The 19801-nt window shown below is 36.8% G+C and overlaps 1 protein-coding gene across 1 annotated transcript in view; it reads right to left on the minus strand.

Moving 5' to 3' along the window:
* Positions 1-19801, minus strand: part of esama (endothelial cell adhesion molecule a) — a 42313-nt gene extending 22512 nt beyond the window's left edge. Inside the window, exon 1 of the mRNA XM_051121496.1 lies at positions 19370-19801. Within this exon, the coding sequence (XP_050977453.1) occupies positions 19370-19439 (70 nt within the window). The 5' untranslated portion in view covers positions 19440-19801. The remainder of the gene's footprint in view (positions 1-19369) is intronic.

The following is a 19801-nucleotide window of genomic DNA, read 5'->3' on the forward strand; positions in this document are numbered from 1 at the left end:
ACATATCCAACTAGGTTTTTAAGGACCAACCCTTCAGACACAATGTGAAGCCAGTTTTAGATCTGCTCTGACAGACAGGGGTCACTGAGCACCGCCATCTGTCTTGAAAATCCGCCTGTCCGAAATCTGTATGCCCCTAAAAAACGGACCTCTACGAAATGACACAAGATGACGAAGATTTCTTCGAAAGCAAAATCTCATGCAACCTACAAACCGTGTGCACCTTCGTAGGTGTTTTGTTTAAGATGATTAACTAGAGGTGAGATAAGTCTATGGACGTCCTAACCACCTCCCACCCACCCACCCCCCCAAAACACCCTCCTGTTGCACTTTCTGAGATTAGGCTCGTCTTCTCTGGCAGTGTCTAAGCCTCGTCTCTTCCCTTTAATCTTCTCACAGCTCAAAGCTGTCTTTAGCAGCTCCGCACAAACTCACACATACACACGCTCATTCATTTCAAGCCTTCAACACAATAATAGTGAGACACCTTCAGGCAAAACCTTCTCAAATATCTGAGATTACGGCCACAAAGGTACCAAAACAATTCAACAATCTGAATCGGAGCAGACAGAATTAGCAACAATCAAGTGACCCAAACAGGTAGGCTAGTTAGTTTAAGAGGATCAGAGTTGATCTTTGTGGCATTTTGAAGAGCGGAAGCTTAACTGTTGTTACTTCGATGAACGGATGATCTGTCAGGGCGCAATCGAAGAACATCACCCTGCCAAAAAAACAGTTTTTGCCATCTATCTACCCACAAAACGCATGTAGTGTGTGTGCAAAACGACGCTCTGTGCTAGCAAATCCTGAGGGACAATAAACAATAGCGCTGGCTACCGAATCCCAACAAAGCGCTCCTTTACAAGCCTCGTTTTCAAACAGGGGTCCATTTTCAGGAAGGATGGGTGGAGGCCTGGGTAACAGAGTCACATTTCCCTTTAAAGTTTGGAGATTAGATTGCAGACCTTCAAAACAGCGACCGTGATCATCTGCTGCGACTTGTTTGAACTGCAGAATGACTTACTGAAATTTTATTTTCACTGAGGTAAAAGTTATTCTACATATACCACTGCTGTGAAAGTCAACTTTTTAAACTGCAATCGTTCAGTTTGCATATCTCAGGTTTAGTCAATGAAGTTATTTCTGTATTACTCACAGGACAGCGAATGTATTTATTTATTTGCTGGCGTTATCGAGGTTATCTGGAAACAGTGGAATTGCCTGGTGAGGGAATGCTGGAGCTTATCAGGGAGTGCCAGGCGGTCAGAGAGGAAGTGGAGAGTCAGAAAAAGGAAAGGCCTAAGTGCTGTCTCTTCCTTAATTTATGGCTCCCTCTCCCCGCCTCTCCCTCTTTTCTCCCACCCTCCTTCTACTTTTCCGTTCTTCCTTTATGCTTTTTAAAAGAAAACATGCTACTAAAATTATATGATGTTCTTTTGCACAGAATATAAAAGTACTTTTTGCACCGAAAAACAGGCCTTTAGAGTAATTCATACAAGCCCTTAAAAGACATACTTTAGCTATATGGTGGACTAAACTCTAAAACTCTCAAAAAAGGCATTAGCAACTGAAAATACCCACGTACAAGTGAAATCTGCAAAATGTTAATTATTTTACCAAAGGAAGCAGAATACAAAATGCATGTTACTTTTATTTAGTACTGATCTGAATAAGATAAATCACAAAAAACATGTTTACATATAGTCTATGAGAAAAAAAAAATAGTTGAATTTATAAAAATGACGCTGTTCAAAAGTTTACATACACTTGATTCTTAATACTGTGTGGTTACCTAAATTATCCACAGTGTTTTTTTTTTTTTTTTTTTTTAGTAATAGTTGTTTATAAATCCCTTGTTTGTCCTGAACCGTTGAATAGCCCACTGTTCTTCAGAAAAATCCTTCAGGTCCCACAAACTCTTTAGTTTTTCAGCATTTCTGTGTAATTGAACCCTTTCCAATAATGACTGTATGATTTTGAGATCCGTCTTTTTAAACTAAGGACATCTGAGAGACTCATATGCTTCAGAAGGAAACACAATGCATTAAGAGCTGGGGGATGAAAACTTTTGGAATTTGAAGATCAAGGTAAATTTTACTTATTTTGTCTTCTGGGAAATATGTAAGTATCTTCTGTAGATTCTGAAGGGGAGTACTAAATGAAAAAAAAATATAATATTTAGGCAAAATAAGAAAAACATACATCATCATTCTGTTCAAAAGTTTTCACCTCCAGTTCTTAATGCATTGTTTTTCCTTCTGGAGCATCAGTGAGCGTTTGAACTTTCTGTAATTGTTGCATACGAGTCCCTCAGTTGTCCTCAGTGTGAAAAGATGGATCTCAAAATCATACAGTCATTGTTGGATTTTTCTGAAGAACAGCAAGCAGTTTAACTGTTCAGAACAAACAAGCGACTCATGTACAACTACCACTAAACAAATAAACACAGCTGTGGATCATTTAGGTAACAACACAGTATTAAGAATCAAGCGCATGTAAACTATCATTTTTATTTGATTAAAATAATATTATTTTCTCTTGTGGACTATATGTAAGCGTCTTACATTTGAAATATCTTATTGAGGTCAGTACTAAATAAAAAATAACATGCATTTTGTATGATCCCTCTTATTATGGTAAAATAACTGACATTTTGCAGATTCTAATGTGAACTTTTGACTTCAACTGTACTATGCTGATGCAAAACATAACCTGTGAGTCACCAGTCAGCTGTATATGGAAAATTATTTACTCAATGGTGGTCATAAACAGCGAAAAACAATAACAGGTTCACCACAGACCCTATATAAGGCATTTCATTTGGAACAAACTCATCAATCATATTGCTAGACTGTTATTAAAAATTATCTGTGAGACTTTTGACCACAAAATTCAAATTAAAAATGCAGTAAACAGTTTTACTATGAAGAACCACAGAGGCCATCCAGTATTAAATTGATCCCCTATGGCTTTGTAATTACATATGAGGCATTTACGCAGAGATTTAAGCATTATGATATAACAGATTCTCTTTTGGTAAACAAACTTGCTACTAATGGGACTGCAATGATGCATATCGAATGCAAATGCAAATTAGTACTTTGTGTAATTACTTTTTATGGAAGGTGGAGCAGAAACTAGTGTTCAACTCATAAATCAGGGCATTTGAGAAACAAGTGCAAACCACTATTGAGACAAATACTCATTGTGTAGCTATGCAGAGACTACTATGGCTGTAGTACAGTCAATATTGATAAAGCAGCACTTGTTTTGTATTACTATGTAACTGTACTTCAGATTCAGAAGTTTCAAACTCACTCTTAAAGATAATTATTCAATCAGCTATCGCTAGCTTGAACCCTCTTTCCATTAGTATTATCAGTCTAAGTCTGAAGAAAGCACAATTACTTTCAGGCTAAAGGGTCCTTATGTCAAACACTTTGACCAATCAAACAGTGCAAGCCTTTAATCAGCAGCCAAGTAATTATGACAGTACTATGGTGCATTGTGTGTGTGTGTGTCTCTAGGGAGATGTTCCTAAAGGACAGCATTCTAGCCCTTCTTCTTCTTACAAATGACTGGAAGAACAAATCAAAATATCACAATTACTTGCAGCAGAACGCCAAACAGCTACATGCTATGGTAAAGCTGTATCCACCTTATTTTGCAATATAGAAGTAAGCTTCAAATTAATTAGCTACTACAGGTAAAGAGCTAGAAGTATACCAAAATGCAGTGAACTGTAAAATTATTTGCACTACAAAGTAGTATGTTTATAATTATAACAGTACATTAATGCAATCTGATAAGACAAAGGCCACCAGTTTGGAATATCGAGCTAAAAATAACTGGACTTGGATGACTCATCACACATTCAATATACAAAGGATTATGTCCGCTCTTACGCTCTTAAAATTAAGATGGATATGAGATATGCACGCAAATGAAATAAAAACTGTAACGTAAATAATGTCTCTTACTGAAATATGTAGTAGAAAACCCATGAAAGATCTACACTATTTACAAAATTCATGTTTTATACATATTTTGGACTATGGGGACCATTACTTCGATGATGAGAAATGGTTACACACGGTGAGCTACTGGTGCTACCTGTTGCTATTTTTACTACAACACAACTCGGAAAATAAAATATGGATGCGTTGACCACAGCTACTGAAAGAGCTTACAGGTGGTGATGGATACAAGCGTAGACTTCAACCAAATGCAGTACCATTGATTTTTCTCCACAAGGAGTCTAAACACCCCTGGATATTGAGTGAAATCCGCTCTGAGAAACTCCTTCAGTGACTGCAGCATCATGACAAGTGTCGGAACGTTTACATCCTGTCAGGATGGCATCTAGTGTTTCTTGTCTCTGCCATCTGTAAGCTCTTTCAGTAGCTGTGGTCTACTAAAAGCCTCAAAGACATCAGGGCTAAAGTGGAGAGAACAAAGACGAGGGTCTTTAGGAAGTTTACATCGCTTCTCTTGTCACGCTTCGATGGAAAATTACAACCAAAAGCCACACAATGTGACATTGTATCAGTATTTTATTTTCCGAGTTGTGTATTCTGGAGTTATTAAAATAGCAACAGGTAGCACCAGTAGCACACAGAGTGCAACCATTTTATGTAATCAAAATAATGGTGCCCCCCCACATTCCAAAATATGTATAAAACAAAGCAGATTTTTTAAATAACATAAATCTTTTATGGATTCTCTACCGCATATTTCATTTAGAGACATAATTTATGTTATATTAACTCATACAAGTCTTAAAGGGGTCATCGGACGTTCATTTTCCACAAGCTGATATTCTTTAGGGTCTTAATGAGATATCTGTAACATAGTTTGGTTAAAATTTCTCAGGGATAGTGTAAAAAAAAAACGCCCTCTTTACCTTGTCAAAATCAGCCCTGTTCAGAGCAAGCCATTCTGTTGCATGTTCCTTTAAATGCTAATGAGCTCTTCTCACCCCGCCCCTCTCTTCTGTTGGGTGATGAGCTGGTCTGTTTACTTTAGTCACGTTTAACTGTGAAACTTGCTAACAATCACATTATTAAGAAAGGCGATTTGCAAAGATGCATAAAAAACCCTTATACTCACTTCTGCTCTAGGTGAAGCTGCATCATGACTGATTCGCGCGAACATAGATGCATTTAAGTAGATCGGGGATCTGCGCATTTCCTTCAAAAACTAAAGTAACATTAATCCTCCTCGTCTTCAGCGGCTCAGATGTCGGGAGTAAATGACGACTGCTATATTCATTATTACATCCAACAACAAAACACCTCAATCGCTCAGTCGGAGACATTCTTTTCTTCCCCTGCAGTCGAGACAATTGCAGTCGGAGTCAAACTGTTCACAGCTCAATCAGGACGGGTCTAAGGTAAGACGGTCATGTCAATTAACTATCGTGGGAGCGGCCTTTGTTGGTGTGACGTCACACAGACAAGAAGCTGAGAATGGCTTGATTTGAAAAAGGGGATATTTCTTACAAAGATTACAAAAATACCACTGGGTGAATCATAATAGGGTGGTTGTGTACACACACTGCCAACACACATTTATGTTCAAACAACATGTAAAAGTGAGTTTTGCATCTGATGACCCAAAATATCTTGTCGGGGGAAAATATAAAACAAAATGCTATTTATACAAACCAAGTCTGGAGTCAAACCCATCTGCATCAACAATTTCACAACATCTTACAGTATTAGTAATACTTATTAATTTTCAAGGAGCTTCAAGGGTATGATTTTAAGGTCTGCCCCTGTTGAAACAGCTGAGAGTGCTGCTATCTGAACCACAAACCACACTGACTAAATGTAAGGTGATCGCCACAGTCTTTTTGCTCTCTCTCCTCTGAGATTGTGCCAATTTGATCAGACAACCCAGGACAAGCTTGCGTACTTAGCTGCTGTGCCCCAATAACTCCAGTAAGCAAGTTCCACTCTCAGCTTTGCTGTATTAATAAATAATACTTCAGATGTTGCACTTTAAGACTTTTTTTGCAGATGTTCTCTGCTCAGTCAGTCACGAGAATCGAAAGGCAAGAGATTTACCTTAATTCTCCCACCAGAAATAGAAAACCAACTCAAGGGACAGACTTGCTTCACCGGCACACAACTTATCACCTGCGTGCAGCTTTGACAGCTGCCTCGCTCACTGAGCAGCAACTATCATTCACTGACACTTCAAAAGAAACATGTGAAAACAAATCTCTGAGTTCATTTGCGACAGCTGAATATTGAACAATGTGAATCTGAAGGTGTTTCTTCACTTATCCTTGAATCCTATGCATAGCGTTTCCAAAGATGGGATAAATTTCCAGCTACGCTGAAAAGTGTGAGATGCAAACTACTACTGCACACAGAATCCTTAGGCTCCGCTTCGCAGTAATCCTTTGCAACTGTGCATTTCAAATCTTTCATGTCTTTATAAAGCTTCGGAGAATGATTTCAATGTCACCTCAAAGTTATCAACCTGCACAAGATGTAATATTCAGTAAGGTGATTTGTAACAGCGCGAGATACTGTGGCTTTGATGGTAAAGCCTCGACCCTGTATTTACGCTGATCTAAGGTTTAAGAAAGCCAATTCAGTCTTCTGAAAATGTGAAAATTCTTAATACTTCACCCATGAAAGTAATTTCTTTTGACATTTGTATCTGCTGGCAAACAAGAATATTCACATCAAATTAAAGCTAAGTAATGGAATAAATGAAATAATCTCAGAGTCTCAAAATGGTAATGTTTTACAATTTATATTGAGTTTACTCTGCACACACACACTCAAACAGTATCTGTGCTCATTCTGTGTGTGTCCTATTCTCGGATTAAACCCACTAGCTAATTTGCTGATTCTTCGCAATGCCTGAATAATCCAACCCTAATCCTTGCAGGTTCGATTAAACAGTCAAATCTGGAGCTCAGGATCTTTCTGCGTTTTTAATAGACACCTCACTTCAATACTCTCTGATCCAGACACTGCCTGCTGGTGTTTCCTCACAGTCTCCGCTCAGTGTTTGACAACATGCTTGTTTATCCTAGAAAGTTTTTTTTTCCATTGCCTACTGACACATGAAAATACTGGTACCCAAAAGACTGTCCGCTTTTAGTTTTCATTCTATACTAAAATTCTTAACCATAATTAACACAGTTAAAATTAATAACACATTCTGTTATTATAATCAGGCTATTATGTAACTTAAAGGAATAGTTCACCCAAAAATGAAAATTTTGTAATTTTCATAATGTTCCAAACCTGTAAGACCTTCGTTTATTTTCGAATCACAAATTAGTTATTTTGGATGAAATCCGAGAGCATTCTGACCCTGCATAGACAGCAATGTAACTGACATGTTCAAGGCCCAGAAAGGCAGTAAGGACATCATTAAAACAGACCATGTGACATCAGTGGTTCAACCGTAATTTTATGAAGCTACGAGAATACTTTCTTTGCGCAAAGAAAACAAAACTAATGACTTTATTCAACAAATGTTTTCTGTGCCAGTCTTTGATGCTTCTAGTGTTCTCGTAGTATCATAAAATTATAGTTGTTATAACCTGTAGTCAACCTGTAGCCAAAATTTTATTAGTCGCTTAGTTTCAGAAAAAATTTATTCCACAGGAAGTGGAATGGAAGCTTTGGTCTAAACAGAGCAGAAGGGCTTATTGAAAAAAGCAAATTCATTCTCTGCCAGCAGATGGCACTTTTCGCCAGGAATATAACTGGTAACCGCAGTAAACAAAGCGGCACAGCACCTGAAACTTGAAACTTGCAGCGCTCATATTTAATCAATTAAACCATAGCCCTTTGAAATGGAAGTTATATCTCAATTTACATGTAGACCTATATTTTGTTTTTTTCACCGAAGTACAACCTGAGTCTTATCCTCCCACTTCTACCAGTGATACTTCCCGCGGTACTACCTGCGCAGGTATTAACAGCATCACTGGGCTGTAGGTTGCCAAGTTAAGGGGACAAATGGGTTGAAATTTGTATGTGTCGACTGTGTGAGAAGGATGTCTTTCATACAAGATCTAGCAACTGGACTAACTTGGAATATGTTGACGTGATTATTCATATAATAAGGTTTGGGCCATACAAATTACAAGAGTTTTACCGGAGGCGAACGTAGCAAACATATAAAATATACCCAGTGGGATTTTGATATAGAAAGATTAAAAATATGGGAGAAATACTTGAAAATATTTAAACGGGATGATAGCGGGATAGAATGATAAAATATGGGAGAATCCCGGGAAAAATGGGAGGGTTGATATAAATACTCATTTTTGCTCATACAAATAAAAGTAATACACCTTTCGAATCTGTAAAGACTCTACGTTTATTTGTGTGCACTCACAATAACAACGAAACATTTTGGTTTTGTAAAATAAAGCAAGCAGGATGCACTTTCTGCCATCTTGGTCTCTGTGTACTTGAGCATGAAACTTAGAAACTCTGTGTATACTGCTTACAGACATGAAAAATACATCCATAGACAGTAAAATGTCTACTTTCAAATGAACCAATTCAAATATTCTTAGATTATGTAATGCATGAGAAACATGCATCCACTACTGCGGAAATGACGAGGCAGTGTTGCCGATTTCATCTCTTAAACTGAAAACAAAGAAAGTGTTATAGTTTATCAATTAATTATTAAAATGTTAAAGCAATCTCCTTGCTGTTTTTCTCAGACACATTCATAATTATTATATCTGCCGGTGCGCTGTGGCAAGCTTCTTTGGTGTGCGTTTGAGCGCTTATTAGGCTATGTGGACAATTAAAGCTCATTATTATGATTTAGATGGTTTATTAATAAACGTGCAACTAATAGTCGACTAATGCTTAAAATGAACGACTACTAGTCGACCAGCCTAGGCAGCCCTATATCTTAATTTGTATTCCAAAGATGAACAAAGGTCTTACGGGTTAGAAACGACATGAGGATGAGTAATTAGTGACAGAATTTTCATTTTTGCATGAATTATACCTTTGAAATGGATAGTTCTGGAAGCTGATATATCATTCCAGAACTATACATATATAGCCTGAAAAAATTACTGCATGAGCTGATCAAATGTATAATTAGAAAGAAATCTCATTATATTACTCAATAAAGACATATGAATTAAGTCTGTGATTATATTCATACTTTATAGCTTAATTTATTGGATGAGTGGTATTTTTATCTTTGGAGGAGTCCCATACATCTCAGAGAAAAAAAAGCTAGATTCTTGATCATTCCTAATCTCATTAGTATTCAGAATCTCTAAAGCTGTCACCTTGAGAGGCAGCAGGTTAAAGGTGAAACGGTTTAAATGAACATCCACAGGTTTTCATCAAGTGCTCAATTATGTATCACACAGTAATTAGGAGTCTGAATTATCGATAGTGGAGGGAAAAAAACAGGCCTGCTCCTGACAGCTCCAGCTATTTTTACACTGATGGAGAGAAGATGAACTCCCTGGTGCACCTCCTGTACTGATTATTTCTGAGTGGTGAGTGGGAATGAATGGCTAATGACAGTGACTGCCAGTAATGGACTGGGCACAGGGTAAGAACAGGACATCTCTCTCATTCACTTTAATGTGTTTGTGGGAGCGACACACTGTTGGGGGACCCTAGGCTATTATTTTCATAAGTGTTTCCACAAATGTCAAGAGCAAACTGGGAATGGAGGGATGCATGGAGTGCTGCCTGTATAAATTAGGAACGAAATAGATGGGGAAAGATAAAGCGGGGAAACAAATGTTACTCCAGAGATTGCGGTGGCAGAACATCGAGGAAATGATCTGTGGTTGAGCTCAGAGGAACATGTTACAACATACAGGGGAAATAAAAAAATGCATTTGATGCTAACCCGGGGTGGGTGACAATCGAAAAGCAGAGCTTAGATTTGAGAATTTGGATTGGATGGAATATCGATGGCCTCAGGCGTGCTGTAATTTACAGACTGCGAGAGTTGTAATAAGCAGTGCATTCTGGGATAGAACATGTTTCCTTTTTGCAATGAGGTGTCAAGTAGAGATATCCTGCTTTGAGTAGAGACAGATGCTGGGGCACAGGTTTATCTTCATATAGGACCATCTCAAGCGAGCACACACACACGACACGCGTGTCCCTGCATGTCGTAATGCATACCGCATCACTTTCAAACTGCATGGTTGATGTAGCTGATGGGAGCAGCAGCGTCTGAGATATTAGCTTGATATACACCGCAGAGATGCAGAGATCACCCCTGGGCTGTCTTAGGAGGATAAAATTATCATAAATTATCATAGAAATAGTCTATATGCTTAGATCCGAAGAAATAAAAGCAGAAGGACACATTTGGATATATATATTATGTCTTGCAATGGAAGCAGGCAGTAGGGCAATATCAAATGCAATACAAATGTAACAACAAATCAGAGGTCTTTAGAACTTTTGGTAACAACATGTGCCTCTAATAAGCAGGTTTTCATAAGTCTGAACCACAAATGATTGTTTTGTGTTTCACAATATACGCTGAGACTCAAAAATGAGTGCTGAAGAAACACCACCTGTAAATTTGCTAGACAACGCATCACTTGCTTACGACAGCGCATACAGGAAACACCTAATACAGGAAACACTGTAGTAAGAAATTTGTATATATGTGTATATACACACACATATATATACACATTGTGTATGTATATATATAACGTGTATATATACACATACTGTATATACACAATTGATTTGGTCACTGAAAATGGGTTGGAGCTACACCAAAAGTTTTTGAACTTTAATATTTTATAATAAGTCTCGTGCTCACCAAGCCTGCATTTATTTGATCCAAAATACAGCAAAAACAGTACAATTTTGAAATATTTTTACTATTTAAAATAACTCTTTTCTATTCAAATATATTTTAAAATGTCATTTATTCTTGTTATTTCAAAGCTGAATTTTTAGCATAATTACTCCAGTCACATGATCCTTCAGAAATCAATATTTTGATTTCCTGCTCAAAAAACGTTTATTATTATGTTGAAAACATAGAAGTAGATTTTTTAGTTTCTTTGATAAATAGAAAGTTCAGAAGAACAGCTTGCTGCACTTTGGATCAAATAAATACAGGCTTGGTGAGCAGAAGAGACATCTTTAAAAATCTTACTGTTCAAAAACTTTTGACTGGTAGTGTATTTTGCTCTTAAACTGCAAGACTGAGTATTTAACTTTAAATTTAGCTTCTGTGGAAATTATTTAATATAATAAATACATAAAAAAAAATATATCCCAAAATGTGTATTAATCAAAATTAGTAATTTCTTAATTAAAAATGATTATGATTTTGATTTTGTATAGCACTAGCAGGCACATAAAACGAATGCCAACACTTTCAAACTGAAACACTACAACATCCACAAATGAGAGCCAAAAATAAACCTGTAACGAGCCAAATAGGATCCACCTTAATGACTAAAGGATTTAAGTGAGAAAATCAATGACAGTAATGATCAGTCACTAATGAGGAAAGAAACACACTCGCCAGACGTCAATGAAGGTCACAGAGAGCCAAGCGGCAACAACCTGAAGTTTAATCGCAATACCAGTATCCAAATTAAAATGTTATTGTTGGTCTCTTTATAGAAGATTTTCCAGTGAAAAAATGCAGGTTAGTGTTACCAAAAGGAAAGTGAGTGTTTGTCCAGCAGCAAAGCCATATTTGCTCATTTCCCTTTGTGTTTGTTCAGACTTGGCACAAGATGTGTGGCTGCTAAACAATAGGGTTTAAATCTAAACATAGTAAGCTCATTTTAGAGCATTTAACTCTTAACACTGCTAATGAAAGAGCATGAAACAAGAGGTCAGTGCCTGAGGCTTGGCCCCCGAATCAATCCCCTCCCATTTAGAGCGTTACTACACGTGTGGGGCAATGGCCATTCGGTCAGTGTAACTTTAGAGGCCAAGTCTGATGTTTGCTTTGGATTCATGGAAATCACATTGGACAGAACTAAATGTGTTATTGCAGAATAAACCCATCCTCCTGGCACCCTTGATTGAATTACAGTAATATCTTTCCTGTAAATCACAAAGTCCTGAAGTGGGAACAAATGATATGGAGAATTAAAACAAGAACATGCTAATTAAATCAACGTTCATTCATTTTAGTTGATGCTGAGGACTGCTCTGACTGTGTCTTGTCTTTGAAAGCCCGATGGGAGGATAAAACCAGCGAGACAGAGGGTCTTTACCTCTGAGCTGTCATTAACATAATGAAGTCTTAGCTCTCCAAAACACTGGTGTGCGCCAATGATCCTAACACTCCCTCTGAAAGTCTATAATTACAGCTTATAATGAGAGCTGCGCCAAAATTATTGTTATAGTCACCAGAATGTAAACACAGGTTCAGGACCCTTCGGTTCAAGTCTGAAGTATGAGTGTATAATTATATGTGAAGATGACAGTTCTCAAAGGTTATAAATGACTGTGTGCAGTGTGTTTTTTATTGCAGTAATGAGGTTTCGAGGCTTTACCCGGCCGCAGAACTTGAAAATGTGCTGATGAGCTGTATAAAGTAAAGCTTTCTGTCCTCTAATGGCTGTTGGGATGACAGGTGGGCATAACCTCAGTGACAGCTCACTTCTGTTTCTCACTCTCTTCGTTATCGCTCTCCATAACAAGCCACATATATATATTTTTCTTGCTCTTATTTGTGTCTGGCTATTTCTCTGAAGAAAGGTGTTTTTTCAGGAGCAGAAGAGGTCCCCAAGGTCACCCACTTTACCCAGAGAAACTCTTGATCAGTGATTGAGGCTTAACAAGAACAGAACCCTCAGTAGGCCAATAGGCATCAAGGTAGCAGTATGTTCTTCGATTAACAGTGTAGTCAAATACAACAGTTATTTCTAAAACTAAATAATGGTTATTATACATAATGGTCATTCCTTGAGAAACTGGAGGAATTTTTTCAATTTTATGTAACATTCTTTGACCGACATCATTTGAATGTCTTCTTTTTTTTTAATGAGAAAACTGTATTCATTTATAATGTGTAAAATCATTTTTACCATTAGAGCACAGTAAAAAAGTAAATTAAAGTGATACGAAACTAAAATTTAAATAGATTTTATAGCCTAGCACACTTATCCAAAACCATCTTGCTCTTCCAAAACCTAGTGAGGAAACAATGAGGCATTACTCTGTACAAAATTCCATTGTTTCAACTTCAAATAATTTTTTTACGCCGCTGACTTAAATTTTTTTAGTTTAGCCAACTAAAATATTCCAGTTGTCACTTAAATTAACATTAAGCAACTTAAAATTTCAAGTTGACTAAACTAAAAATTTTAAGGCATCGGGGTAACAAATTATATTAAGTTGAAACAACTTTTTGACCTCTTTTTTTTACAGTGTACAGTAGATAAGCTATTCGCTTGTTAAGTGATGACGTAATGCGTCCAATGAATGCACCGACGAATGCCGTTTCCTGGTCCAAGCCTCATCTTATTTCACTTGAGAATACTATCTCAACAGCCATTTATAAGCACTGTTTATTCATATTATACATTTAGGCTAAACATTTTCAAACTTACGGTGTACACTACACTCTCCATGCTCATAAATTATTTATTTATATGTATATTTTCATTGTCTGGCTATCTGGGATTTTTATATAGATTTAAAAGGGAGAATTATAATTTTTTTTGTAGTATTATATCACATTGTGAGTGTATATTAGCAGCGTTTGTTGTTTTCTTGTGGCATCTGACAGAGCGTTTGGACATGAAAGCGGTGGCGTGTGACATCAGACTAAACAAGCGAATAGATGTGATCGCATTAGTGAAATTTTCTACCTGATCTCATGACGAAAACGTACCTGTGGGAACTTTTTCGCAAGACGTGACATAGTTTCCAACAGAAATGAGCACTAGAGGCAGTGAAACAGCGAACACTTGTAATCGTTTTCGTACACGGTTATAATTACAGTTCCGTATGTTTCAATTTCCAGATGTAACAAGCTTAGATGGTAGCTCAGCCAACACGGAATTGGACTTAGGATGCAGAATCCTTGGGTATGAATCCTGTGAAAAACATGACTCATGATGAAAGAGCTGGAAGATGAGAGACCGAAAAACGAGCTAAATATGTAACGTACATGTATTTTGTGTCTTTGTGAAAAAGTTCCCACAGGTATGTTTTTGTCATGAGATCAGGTTGGAAACCATTATACTTACAAAAGTGTAGTGCACTGCTCACACAGAATTTAGTTTCAAACCAAGCAGCTATCTGTTGGTCAGCATGGCAAATTAGCATGACCAACCTGAACATGAGCGAAATCTGCATAGTGAAGACTTCATGCACTCTCCTATTGAAATGACTGGACTAGAGCAGCGGCAAATGCGACTCCACATGCAGTTCAGTATATACAGTATATAGAGTATCACTGTATTGAAATCACTTGAACATTCAGATCACGTGCAGTCTCCCATGCAAAGTGCCTTTTGTGTGCTGCATGGAGCAACCGAAGATGTGGAACGTTCCAAAGCAGTCATGTATAAAGATAAGATGCTGCCTTAGTACGTAGCAAGGCAGTGCACTAAGTTTTGGCACAGAGCTTTTGCTTATGCTTTGAAGAGAAAATTCTCAAACTACATCTTAAAAATGACTGAAAATGCCATTATCATGTGCGTGCGTTCCTCTGCACGTAAACAAGGCAGAGGTACTCTTGTGTTCAGAGGTACTCTTGATAGTGGCGTAAGACATGATTTGGAGGAGAATAATTATTGAATTAAGTCTATTTTTGTTTTCGTTGCGCACAAAAAGTACTCTCAGTACAGCTGAACCACTGATGTCACATGAACTATCTTAACGATGTCCTTTCATTTCTGTGCCTGGGAACATTTCAGTTGCACTGCTGTCTATGCAGGGTCAGAAAGCTCTTGGGTATCATCAAAAATATATTAATTTATGTTCTGAAGATGAGTGAAGGTCTTACAGGTTTGGAACGACATGAGGGAGTAATCAATGACAAAATTTTCATTTTTGGATGAACTATCCCTTTAAATATTAAGATGCTACCATATTTTAAAACATTTCTTAGAGAGTGCTAGGTATAATGGAACAATCTGACAGACAGACAGTAAACTGCTGTCACTGCATTTCAGCACTGTATGATTCCTGACCGACCACATGAGATTACACTGGATTTCAGCAGTGGTAATTACTCTGTCACTTCCTCTACAGAAGCTCAGCTAGCTCACCAAGATTACTCTTCTCCTGAGTTGCATTAAATGGATTTTCAGGATTCATTTAGTTTCATGTCAATAGTTTTGATGCTTCGTTATCAAAAAAAGTACTTTTCTCACTTAATTTAAAGATGTTGGATTAGAAGGTAAGGAGAATCAATATTATTATGCAAATAGCAATGCAATATGATTTTGAATTAATTGGTTTCATTTAACGACATGCAAGTCTCCTCCAGAAGACACAATGAAAATTCACTAAGAATGGATTGCACCCGCTGACATACACTTGTACGTGCTGTCTGCATTGTTTCAGTGTTCACTAAAGGATTTATGCAAATTAGGAAATGGTGCAAAGATGCCCCCCTAAATTGCAGTTTGCCGTATATGCATGGCTTGGTTAAACTGGCCTGTAGGTTGTTAGTGAAAAAGACATTGGTGTTCGCTTTGAAATACATCATGCTAATAGCTGCCCTTCTGTTAAACTGGTGTAAGTAATAATCTGTGCGTGGCTTCGGGAGTTGACAGGAAGTCATGAATTGTTACACAGATTTCAGTGAGACCAGGTAGAGAGCAAAGTAAAAGCATCAACACAAGTCACCCTGCATGAGCTCAGTATAAACGAAACTGACACATCAGCACGACAACCTGCCGCTACACCATATCAAGTTAAATTGACTGATAAATGGATGGAAACACACTGGTGTTATAAGGAATTGTACTGCTTAGAATCCAATTTTTAAAAAACAAATAAATAAAATTCACTCAAGTATAATTATTTTCTGTTTTTCTAGACAAGTTAGGCCAGTGGTTCTATAATGAAGTCAGTGAACTCAGTGGTTTTATGTGTGCAATAGTGGACTCTTTATGGAGTTTATCATGCTTACAAAACTTGTCAACACAAAGACACGTCAAAGGACAATTGGCTCTACAAGCCATTTGATGTAAAAACTCTCCAAGAGGATACGGTATGTCTTTTTAAAAATGGATTATGATGCCATTATGCATATGTGTGTGTGTATTTGCAAGAATGCAATAGGCCAAGATGAGAGTTGGGAAAGTCGCCCACTAGTTTTCTCATGACCCCAGACCGTACTGAGCACGTTCCTCTGGGGACACAGCACTGAGAGAGGGACTCCTCTCACTTCCGTATATGGGACATCCTGATACAAAACACACCCCACATCTCAAACCCTAACCAACATGGCATAAATGGAAAAACTCTAGTTCTAGCTGCAATGACCCTAGAAAGAGTTTGGACACTTAAGTCATACCTCAAAAAGTCTCAATTTTAAATTAAAAGACGTTAAATATTTTCAATAATTTTTCAATGAGAGTGGATTTGTAAAGCGAGTTGTGCTTAGGTCCACACAGGTGAAGTTCATCACATTAAATATGCACATAAAAGTTTCTAAATGCATTCTGTCCTATAGGAATAGTACTAATGAATAGTACTAATAGTAATTAGTAACTAATAGTACTAATGAAAAAAGCTTTCATTAGGGTATTTTAAATGTAATCTATTTCATTTGGCCAAAATATGAATCCATAATCAATAATAATACTTGTAAACAGTACTTGACTGGTGCAGATTTCTCTCCTGATTCAAATGAGATGACTTTTTGACTGAAGAAAGCAGTATTATGGAATAAGGGGACTCATACTTTAGCTGGGAGACATGGTTTAAAGTTAAAAATGCCTTAATGATGGATTTGTTTCTTACAAACACCCAACTTTTCACTGCACAAGCCATTAATTGGTAGACTGGACTTGTGTTGATGACTTGTGGATTATGATTTTTTATGAGTTGTTTGATCCTCCCAATTCATTGGTGAGCAAGTGATGCAATGCTGAATTTCTCCAAATTTGTTCTGATGAAGAAACAAACTCATCTACATCATGAATGTGACCTGAGGCTAAGTAAATTTTTGGTAATACTTTATTTTAAGGACCAATTCTCACTATTAACTAGCATGCATACTAATAGCATGTTGGCTGTTTGTAAGTATTTATAAAGCACATATTAATGCCTTATTTTGCATGATCATATTTTAGATCTCTTAATCCTAACCCACACCTAAACTTAAAAACTACCTTACTAACTATCAATAAGCAGCAAATTAGTTAGGAGTTTATGGAGTTTAATTAAGAGTTTGAGGCAGAATAAATAGTTAACAGTTAGTTAATAGTGAAAATTGGACCTTAAAATAAAGTGTGACCACATTTTTTTTTTTCAGCAAATTTTCATTTTTAGATAAACTGCTCCTTTAATTTTAAACATTAAATCTAATCTTTTACCATTTTCTTTAATTAGATAGTTTGCTTGAAAAACTTGCTTTCTTTCTTCAAAGGAATATTACTTGATCTGATATTTTGCAATGCCATACAGACATTTTAAGTGCAGGTTATGTGCCCAAACACTTTTTTTGGGACAATGTAAATCTGTCAACATAAAGTTATCTGCTGGAGGCGTTGCCATGTTCTTCTTCTATCTAAATGTAAAGACAGGACAAACAAAACCTTTGGCCTGAAATTACTTTGTTCTTACCAGTGTCGCCAAACGGCCAACAAGGGCTTTTCCCCAAAAGCCATGTTTGACTTGTACAAGCTACCAGAGCAATGCAGGATTACAGGAACTTATGATGTTCTTCTGAACTAATTTTATCCCTGCCACCTGGGCTTAACACAGAAACCTGCGGTGGTGGTATTTTTCAGTGCTATTTAATTCCAGCGGGCTTAGTAAATCCTTACTTCACATTACAAACATTTCACCTGTAGCTCTAGATTTCACATTCGGGTTCATTTTTTCTGTATTTACAGAATGCAGACAATTAGTATATGTGACCCTGGGCCACAAAACCAGTCTTAAGGGTAAAATTTCTGAAATTGAGATTTATATATTTATACATGAGATTTTAGGACAATATTTCAGAGAAAATCTGGAATCTGGGGCTGCAAAACAAATCTAAATACTGAGAAAATCGCTTTTAAAGTTGTCCAAATTGAGGTCTTAGCAATGCATATTTCTAATCAAAAATTAAATTTTGATATATTTACAGTAGAAAAAATACAAAATATCTTCATGGAACATGATATTTACTTAATATCCTAATGATTTTTGGCATAAAATAAAAATCTATAATTTTAACCTATTATTAGCTATTTCTACAAATATACCCGTGCTACTTATGACCGGTTCTGTGGTCCATTTCTCACTCACTCTGTCCATTTATTAAAATTCTAATTTACTCAAAGAAACACCCCGCTGTTAATCCATTTTACATTATTTTTACTCACTTCCCTTTTTTCTAGGCACTGCAGAGAAGAGGACGCACCTGCAAAATGCGTGTCGCTGGAGTATGTAGGCATGAGAAAACAAAGATCATTATTCTCAGATCCTCATAAGTCATATCCTGTTACTTACAACTGCTACAGCATGACTATGTCACCAGCATCCAAACAATGTTAATTGTTTGTACTTCACACACAGAATAATTCAAGGAAAATGACCTTATTGCCTAGAAAAGCAGCTGGACCACACCTAACTGGAACTAGTCTACTCATGGAAGTGTTTAGATAACAGTGTTTTATAAGGGCATTAGACTTAAGGGTTTACATGCTGTGTTATGTTAATTTACTGAGTAAATAATTATATGAATTAGTATATCATACAATAAAGTCTATATATATATATATATATATATATATATATATATATACATACATACATATATATATATTAATTACCTTACTTATATTTTATATTTTGGTTAAAGTTTACCAAGTGATGGAAAAAACTAATAAACATTAGATATATTTATAAAACATACATTCCCGTTCACTTTTATAATTTTCTTATTCTGTCTGTTCCTATTCTTGTGGACTGTGTGAACATCTAACAAAAGCAAGAAATATTATGAAAACTTTACAAAAATGAACCATTTTAAATTCACAATATTAGTCAATACTGTTGGCTTGTAATAAGTTTTTGTTTATCCTTTGACTCCTGAATGACAGCCTGATTTAAACTGAACTCAAGTAGCTAAGCAACCATATCTATCCAGCATGTGAAAACATTTAAGTATTTACATAACCAGCGCACACAGTAACAGTTCATACAGTGGTGTAGAAGCAGCCTACCTGAGATACAGCACAGAAATGTGAATATTGACAGGCAGGTGTGAAGTTTTACTGAAGTTCGCGTCTCCATGGCTCAGCATGTGAAGAGTGTCCGCTCTGCGCGCGCTCGTCCGTATTAACACAGCGCGTGAAGTAGATAACGGTTATCTACAAACAATATCAAAGCACTGAGGCTCTTTCAAGTGTCCTAAAACTGTATTTTCTCCACAGAAAAACGATGTTCACCGTGGGAAAACAGACGCTACATCCAAGCTGGAAATCATCTTTGACTCCTCAGAATTCAGTGGCGTGAGATTGAACAAGTGTCCGTTTGTTTGGTGGCGAATATCCCAGCAGATTCTCTCAGCGCTGGAGTTTCTTTACGCACTACACAAACAGCGAGAGTGTGGTGAACACTAGCGATACTTCAGTCCGTGCGTAATGACCGTTCTG

The sequence above is a fragment of the Labeo rohita genome, chromosome 10 (genome assembly GCF_022985175.1).
Source record: "Labeo rohita strain BAU-BD-2019 chromosome 10, IGBB_LRoh.1.0, whole genome shotgun sequence".
Taxonomy (NCBI): domain Eukaryota; kingdom Metazoa; phylum Chordata; class Actinopteri; order Cypriniformes; family Cyprinidae; genus Labeo; species Labeo rohita.